Below are 9,291 nucleotides of genomic sequence, written 5' to 3' on the forward strand. Positions count from 1 at the left end.
GCCCACGAAATCTGAAAAGAAAGAAGTTCTTGCTTTGCCGACAGACATTCCAACAAAAAGGTGCATTGGCAGTGAGTTAAACCACTCCCTATACCTTTCAGATTATAATCTGGAAGGCACTTCTGCAAAGATTTTCTTTTCATTTAAGGGTATAGCACGTTGAAGGCAAGGCCTTTACGTATTGTAGAACATAGAGCATACAGCGCAGTACAGGCCCTTCGGCCCTCGATGTTGTGCCGGCTTGTGAACTTAATCTGATACCCATCTACCCTATACCATTCCATTATTATCCACATGTATGTCCAATGCCCTTATTGCCCATCCTAATTACCCTGGGGGTAGATGGTAGTTTGCATTCCACATGCGAACCATTCTGTGCAACAAAAAAAAATTGCCCCATATGCCTTGACTTCTGTCTTCCCTGGTGTTACGGCCTCGCATGATGTTAATAGTACACAAGTGAGCTTCCAAATTGATGAACCCTAACATTATTAACGATTGAGGTCAGTTAATGAACACATTTGCAAATGTCTGCCAGTGTATTTTTAATACACAAACTAAAATACATAATAAGAAAAGCATGAATTATATTATAAACATGAAATAATTATAATTAACATAACCAGATTTAAAATCTCACTAATGTCATAGAGTCATACAGCACGGAAACAGACCCTTCGGTGCAACTAGTCCATGCCGACCATAATCCAAAACTAAACTACTCCCAGCTGCCTGCACTTGGCTCATATCCCTCCAAACATTTATTATTCATGTACTTATCTAAATGTCTTTTAAACATTGGGATTGAACCTGCATCCACCACTTCCTCTGGAAGTTCATTCCATATGCAAGCTACTCTGTGTAACAAAAACAAAAAATTGCCCCTCGTGTCTTTTTTAAATCTTTCCTCTCTCACCTTAAGTATATACCTCTAGTTTTGAAATCCCCCAAAATAAGGAAAAGACACCTGCTATTCACCTTATCTGTGCCCCTTGTGATTTTATAAACCTCTGTAAGGTCACCCCTCAACCTCCTGCACTAGAGTGAAACAAAAGCCCCAGTCTATCCAGCTTCTCCTTTTAATTCCGACCCTCCATTCCCAGCGGCATCTGGTAAATCTCTTCTGAACCTGCTCCAGCTTAACAATAAACAGGTTGACAAGAACTGCAGAAGAGGCCTCATTGTCCTGTACAACTCAACATAATGTCCCAACTCCTATACTCTGATCTGAGCAATGAAGGCAAATGTGTTAAATGCCGCCTTAACCACCCTATCAATATGTGATGCAAACTTCAAAGAATTATGTACCTTTTATTAATTGTTAGTTCCTTTTATCCTAACTAATATATATATATACACATATACACAAATACCAACCCCAGTCAAGATTTATTCCCTGTCCACACTGAGTTCTTACTCAGGTTGGCACAGCTGCAACAGGCTTCTTTCAGGTAAATTTCTTTTGAAGCTTTTTCTTCAGCCGTTATCTCTCCCTGAGACGCCTAAAACAAACTCTAAGCTAAACTCACTGTTAGTTTAACTGAAGAGCAAAAGTTCCCTAAACTTTTCAGCAGGTTTACAAGATTTTTGTTTACTGGAGAGTTTTAACGTTTGTGCCTGCACTTTCGGGTATACATATATACACGTTAACAAACTCCCTTTTGGATTTTTCCCTGACCCCCTCGAAAGGCAATAGCACCGTTTTTCCACTTTTTTAACACACTAAGCTACTCAACCCCATCTCTTCAAATTACAGGTTATCAAACCTCATTGAAAACGGGTATACGACAGACCTCCAGACATTTCAGCACCAAGCTCACAGTAATGACCCTTCAGACTGAATTGAAACTAAAAGAGAGACTGCTTCTTAAGGAACAAAATGCAAAATATAAATTAAAGTTGTACAGTGTTCCTAACAATGCGGTGTAAATACACAAACTGCCTGGGAAGGATGATAAAAACATAAGAACTAGGAGTAGACATAAACAATTCACCCCCTCGAGCCAGCTGTGTCATTTCATACAGTCATAGCTGATCTCATCCTGGCCTTAGGTCCACTTTCCTGCTCGCTCTACATTAACCTTTAACCCCTAATATAAATGCGGCTTGTGCTGGGGATGCCCATATCCTATAAGTTAATGAGAACTTGTCAGGGTCGAGACAGAGAGATGCTAGTGGTCCAATGCTCTGTACATTACTTTATTTAAACTTTCCCCTCTATACTACGCACCACCTTGACTCGGAGCTATATAGCTGTTGCCGTGCAGTCAGTGTGTCAAAATCCTGGAACTCCCTACTAGTATTGAGGGTCAAACCACTGCTCATGGACAGCAGCGATTCAAGAAGCATCTTACTTCCACCTCCTCAAGGGCAGTTAGGAGTGAGCAATAAAATGTGGACTCAGCCATGATGTTCACACCCTGTCAAGGAATGAAACGAATGAGCCTCCTCAGTCAGGACAATCCCCTCCTCCCAAGAACCTGCTGGCCTCTCCTTCGATAGCTCAGCTGGTAAAGCGGGGGACTGTAGTGTGTCGCAAATCTGTCATCCTTAGGTCGCCGGTTCAATTCCTGGCTCAAAGGAGCCCACGCTGCTTACCTTATTGAGTTCTTTGAGAAGGTGACTAAGGAAGTGGACGAGGATAAAGCAGTAGATGTTGTGTATATGGATTTTAGTAAGGCGTTCGATAAGGTTCCCCATGGTAGGCTAATGCTAAAACTACGGAGGTATGGCATTGAGGATACATTAGAGGTTTGGATTAGGAATTGGCTGGCTGGAAGGAGACAGAGGGTAGTAGTTGATGGACTATGTTCATCTTGGAGTGCAGTTACTAGCGGTGTACCACAAGGATCTGTTTTGGGACCATTGCTTTTTGTTATCTTTATAAATGATCTAGAGGAAGGGCTTGAAAGCTGGGTAAGCAAGTTTGCGGATGACACAAAAGTCGGTGGAGTTGTGGATAGTGAGGAAGGAAGTGGTAGGTTACAGCGGGATATAGATAAGTTGCAGAGCTGGGCAGAAATGTGGCAAATGGAATTCAATGTAGCTAAGTGTGAAGTCATTCACTTTGGTAGGAGTAACAAGAAGATGGATTACTGGGCTAATGGTAGGCTACTTGGTAGTGTGGATGAGCAGAGGGATCTTGGTGTCCATGTACACAGATCTCTGAAAGTTGCCACCCAGGTAAATAGTGCTGTGAGGAAGGCATATGGTGTACTGGGCTTTATTGGTAGAGGAATTGAGGTCCGGAGTCCAGAGGTCATGTTGCAGTTGTATAAGACTCTGGTGCGGCCTCATCTGGAGTATTGTGTGCAGTTTTGGTCGCCATACTATAGGAAGGATGTGGAGGCATTGGAACGAGTGCAGAGGAGGTTTACCAGGATGTTGCCTGGAATGGTAGGAAAATCTTATGAGGAAAGGCTGAGGCACTTGGGGCTGTTCTCATTGGAGAAGAGAAGGTTTAGGGGAGATTTGATAGAGGTGTATAAGATGATTAGGGGTTTAGATAGGGTCGACACTGAGAACCTTTTACCGCTAATGGAGTCAGGTGTTACTAGGGGACACAGCTTTAAATTAAGGGGTGGTAGGTATAGGACAGATGTTAGGGGTAGATTCTTTACACAGTGGGTTGTGAGTTCATGGAATGCCCTGCCAGTAGCAGTGGTGAACTCTCCTTCTTTATGGTCATTTAAGCGGGCATTGGATAGGCATTTGGAAGTTATTGGGCTAGTGTAGGTTAGGTAGGATTCGGTCGGCGCAACATCGAGGGCCGAAGGGCCTGTACTGCGCTGTATCTTTCTATGTTCTATGTTCTAACCTGTGTAAGTGTGCCTGTTTCCAATGAAGGAACTATGTTGAGCTGATGTCTGGAGTGAGTTAGAGTCAGATACTAACAGTGTTTTTGTTTTGAAGGTACATATTTAGAGATGAGAAGAAAGTGGGTCTTCAAGAACTTGGACCGCGTTTCACACTGAAACTGAGATCTTTACAGAAAGGGACCTTTGATTCAAAGTATGGAGAATATGAATGGATCCACAAGGTCAGCTATCAAGATTTCTTTTATGGCTTAAATAACGTTTACTATGACCTAGTCTATTTGGAAAAGTTTAGCAAACAATATTTTCCATTTAATTTTAATCCTGTAATCAAATTGACCGTTAGTGTCCCCAGTCACTGTCAATAGGATGCTGTAAATGTAATTTAAGATATTTTTAAAAAGAGTATTGAGAATATCTGTCAAAATTATAGTATGTTTTACCATGTAAATCACTGTGTTGCTTTATGTAATGCAAGGGCAAGGATTTGAAAACTTGTTCCTATCAACACTGTGGTCTGAACTGTGGTCATGTATAAAGTGTAATTAGTTGTTCATTGGAGCCTTCTGGGATTGAGCTTGAAAATAGGTGCGAGTAAGGTCATTGAAAACATTTAAAATGTCTGGGTTTGTTATGCTCCACTGGTTCAAGAATGGATAAAGGAAACGTGTTTCATTAGTTCCACAGTGCTCGCAATCCTTCAGCTGTTGGATAGAGTGCAAAAATGTGCATTGTATAAACTAGCTGAGCGAAGGTGTTTAATACCTTTTTTAGTTGAGGAATGAATCCACAAATTGGGGCTAGGAGATTTACCTGTCACATACTGAGTGTGTGCAGAATGTTTTATTGCGTGCTGTCATTGACTGACTGTTGCTTTTCTCTCTCTTCAGCGCCATGAAATGGATACGAGTCGAAGGAAGTTTCACTTGTAAAGTCTGGCTTTCAGTGGGACTGGTCGAAGGCATGACGTAGGTCCCTTGGCAGCGCTGCTTTTACACATTCCTTGCAGAATATCGGAAATCAAGCAAACTAAACAGTCCTCAGGTGACGTCAACTCGATTCTTTGAAAATAAATTCTGCAGAAGCCAGTTGCTGCAAACGTTAGTATTGTCTCTGTCGAGAAATGTTACACTCTCAAATTTATGCATTCTTCCTTCTAACCTGTTCTACAATAAAAGCTTCTTTGTATATGTACTCATACAAAAGGATTTAAGTTTTGGAACAATTAAATTATTTCTTTGAATATATCCATCCAGAGTTGTACTTCATGCTGTTTACCTTTCATGTTAGGTCAATATGTATTTGGTTTAATATCACACACTTTAACCCTGTGAAGAAAACATCAAATTTCCAAAATCCTTTACTTCTAAGATCCACCAATTTCCAAAAGGTATTTCACAAGAGAAATTTCAAGTCGTATCTCAGATAATTTTGGAAATCATATTTTAGGGAGTGATTTGCAGTATTTAAGTGTTTAGAGAATGGATTAATAAGGTTAGGATATTTCATATGATATGACATGGGTAAATCGGATGTGGATAAGTTAAGCAAACATGAAATCACAGGCCCAAGTTAAGATTTCAGCATTTTTCAGTGATGGATGTGAAATGGGCTCCAATCAAAGAAGTTGACACCTCAACAAAAAGGATTAGATGCGATCCTGATGCTTGGATACTGCACAGACTTTGCAGCTATTGTGGAGTCTTAGAAAAGAACAACATTGGACGAGGTAATTTGATCATTAAGTCTGTTCTGCAAAAAAAACCCGGCGCAATCCAACCTGCTCTTCCCTCTCAAATACCCAAATTTGCCTGCCTGACTCTGGAAACACTATCTGCCCTGTTTGTGGCAGGATCTGTAGATCTTGCATTGAGACGGTGGCTAATGCCCATTGAACCAGAGTTGAGGCACACTGTCCTCAAAGTTGGGTGGGGTAGAGAGGATACCTACCAGAGAAGAGGTTATACATGTCGCATGATCTCATTGTTCTCAGGCAATTTTCTTAGATAATCTTAAAATGTATTCATTGTTGCAATGTAGAAAATAGAACAGATGATGCTTTGTTATTTGGTATATTTGTGAGTTGCTCATAGACCACACTTGCACGATGGACAAAGTTTATTCAGCAAAGGTACTAAGAGATATGGGCAAAGGCAGATGTATGGACTTAGGTCACAGATCAGCCATTGAATGATAGTACAGGCTTGAGGGGCTGAATGGCCTACTCCTGTTCCTATATGCCTGTTTACACTGGCAAAAACGAGATGTCAGAAATGAAGACAAGGTTTTAATATCCAGGTTCTGCCTGCTTAAAGCAAAATCATCTTGAGTCCGCCTCACTCTGACACCCTGTGGGAGGTTATTTCTCAATAATTGATAAGACTCCAGATTCAGGCATGTTCTTGGGATTAATATGTAAGTTTTGAACCCCTTACACATGAAGAGTTACTGGAAGTGGAGGCAGTCCAGAGAACGTTCACTAGGGCTGATCTTAGGGACAGAGGGACTGTCGTATGAGAGAGTGAGCACTGTGGCTGAGTGGTTAGCGCCACTGTCTCTCAGCGCCAGAGACTCTGGTTTGATTCCTGCCTCAGACGGCTGTGTGTGGGAGTTCTCCCCGTGACTGCGTAAGTTTCCTTCTGCAATCCAAAGATGTGCAGGTTGGACAGATTGGCTATGGGGAATACAGGGTTATGGGGTGAGTCTGCGGGATGATACTCTTCAGTGGGTTGGTGTGGACTCAATGGGCTGAATGGCCTGCTTCAACGCAATAGGGATTCTATGATACATAGGGTTGGGCCTATACTCACTGAAATAAAGAGGAATGTGAGGCAAACTTATTGAAATATAATATTCTTAGTTCTGAAAGGCTGTTTCCCCTTGTGAAAGTCTCGGGACAGAAGAGACAATATGAGAATAAATGATTGCACTTTTAAGACAGATGATGAGAAGTTTTGAGGTTGGCGAGCCTGTGGAATTCTTTACTGCAGACAGCTGTAGAGGCTGTGTCGTTAAAGTCCACATAAAGTCAGACTTTCAGTGGAACTGGTCAGATCTGTGACGCAGATTCCTTGGCAGTACTCCTTTTACACGTTGTTGGATTCCAGTCTTCAATTTTTATCCAAAGCTGACATTAACTGGAATCTTTGAGAATAAATTCTGCAGGAGCTGGTTACAGCAATCATTGTATTGTCTCTGTCGAGAAATGTTACACTCTCAAATTTGTACGTTCATCCTTCCAGCCTGTTCTCCAATAAAGGCCTGTTTGTATATGTACTTGTGTAAGAGATTAGAGTTTTGGATCAATTAAATTAATTCTTTGAACATAGGCTGTCATCATCGTCCTCCAAAACTACAGAATTGCTCTGTGTTATGACAGCAATGACCGATAGTGGTTTAGATTAGATTCCCTACAGTGTGGAAACAGGCCCTTCAGCCCAACAAGTCCACACCGACCCACCGAAGAGCGACCCACCGAAGAGCAACCCACCCAGACCCATTCCCCTACATTTGCTCCTGTACCTAACACTATGGACAATTTAGCATAGCCAATTCACCTGACCTGCACGTCTTTGGACTGTGGGAGGAAACTGGAGCACCCGGAGGAAATACACAGACACGTAGAATGTGCAAACTCCACACAGACAGGAATCCAGTAAACGACTGATATTTATTAAGGGAACTGTACTGCGGTTGTATCGGCCAGTGGGCACTTTTGGACCCAGGAAGTTATATAGTCTCAACCTAAATTTCACAAAAACACAAATCTGGCAATGGCAATGTACTACCTGGTCACCTAGCCCAAGTAATTCATGGTGCAGCCATTGTGGGATGTTGGTCTGAAGGATCTTGTGGTGCAGTAGTAGTGTCCATATCTCTGAGCCAGGAGGCCTGAGCTGCTTCTGAAGTCTGATCAAGGTGATTAGGAAAATATGCTGGTGTGAATAAATGACAGTGCTTGAAATTAGTTATTTTTGGAGTCCGAATACAGTAGTGGGAACTTTTATTTCTGAAATGGGAGTGCTTGATGTTTACAAAAGTTAGCTTGACATGTTTGTATGTCAGATCTTTTAAAATTATTTCTCCTGTATGGCATTGCACTCATCAGTTCCAGTGTTTGTAACTCAGATTCTGGATCAGTGGTGCTGGAAGAGCACAGCAGTTCAGGCAGCATCCAAAGTGCAGTGAAATCTCAGCACCACTAATCCAGAATCTGGTTTCCAGCATCTGCAGTCATTGTTTTTACCTTTGTAACTCAGATGTTTATAAATCGGAGATTACAAAAGATAAACTTTTGATTGTGAAAGTCAGTAGTTAATTAAAAGGTTTTGATCTACAAAGGATTGGTTTGTGGTTTGGTGTGACCTAACAATCTGAAGGAAGCAATGACCAGATTGAATTCAGCTCGGTATATGCTCATGTTTACCTTGAGAAACACAAGCCAGTGTTGGCACCAAAATGGAAGTACAGGAGGTGACGTTACAAACAGGGCATATTGTCCTTTGTGTTTACCCCACTGCTGGAGCTACCTTTCCAAACATCCTGTTGCTCGGGTAATTCTGTAATAATGGAGTAGCAATGTTCAGCTTTAACTTCAGAACTAGCTTGAAGGCTCAGAGTAGGGGAGGGAGAGACGATACGGGAAACAGGAGATATAGACCACGGGGATCAGGGGATGGAGGGTGGGGAGTGAATGCAGAGGTGAGCTGTGGATACCAGGTTGGGGACTGGATACAGAGGGTAGGGCAGTGGATACAGAGGATGAGGAGTGGATGCAGAAGTTGGGAGAGGAGAGACAGGGCAGGCAGTGGGGGTTGTGAGCAGGAGATACTGTTGGTGATGGTTTGAAAGCCAGAGATGACATGAGGCTGGGATATCAACAATTCAAGCACAAAGGATCTTGAGGATGATGAGAAGGGGCTGAACGTATTCTTCCCTTGCCAATAGAAACCACTGAGAATGGTGATTCCAAGACTGACCCTTTCAGAGGGTAAAGAAAGCTGACCAATTGCAGCAACAACAATCACCACAACTCACTTTTATGGGGAAAGGATAATTGTGTGGCACTGAGTAACTATAAACATCGCCCTTTGCAGTTCAGTTCAATACCTAAAAACTAATTCTAATCCATTACTAAATTTCATTAAAAACCCACAATTACACTGATGCTTCTTGATGTTGCAATATTAAAACTCCTTTCAGGGCTAATCTCCCACTGTTTTCTCACCCAACTGATGCATCTTTTACCTATAGTTCTATAAGTTGTAGGAATAGAGGTAGGCCATTCAGCCCATCATGCTGGGTCTGCCATGCAATGAGATCATGGCTGACCTGAGTTGAGGGTTAAGAGAAGTAACTATTTCCCAGCAAAGGTACGATTTCATAATTCTGATTTCCACAGGGCAACTGATTGTTTTTACATCAAAAATAGAGGCGCAAGAAAAGGAACAAACAATATTGCTTTTTATATTTACCT

General features: G+C 41.8%; 1 protein-coding gene across 1 annotated transcript in view; it reads left to right on the forward strand.

Moving 5' to 3' along the window:
* rpf1 (ribosome production factor 1 homolog) overlaps positions 1 to 5,062 on the forward strand; it is a 29,903-nt gene extending 24,841 nt beyond the window's left edge. The window contains exons 8-9 of the mRNA XM_060830006.1: positions 3,913 to 4,039; positions 4,706 to 5,062. Of these exons, the coding sequence (XP_060685989.1) occupies positions 3,913 to 4,039; positions 4,706 to 4,747 (169 nt within the window). The 3' untranslated portion in view covers positions 4,748 to 5,062. The remainder of the gene's footprint in view (positions 1 to 3,912; positions 4,040 to 4,705) is intronic.
* The last annotated feature ends 4,229 nt before the right edge of the window (positions 5,063 to 9,291 follow it).

This window comes from Hemiscyllium ocellatum, chromosome 9 (genome assembly GCF_020745735.1).
Source record: "Hemiscyllium ocellatum isolate sHemOce1 chromosome 9, sHemOce1.pat.X.cur, whole genome shotgun sequence".
NCBI classification, from domain to species: Eukaryota; Metazoa; Chordata; class Chondrichthyes; order Orectolobiformes; family Hemiscylliidae; genus Hemiscyllium; species Hemiscyllium ocellatum.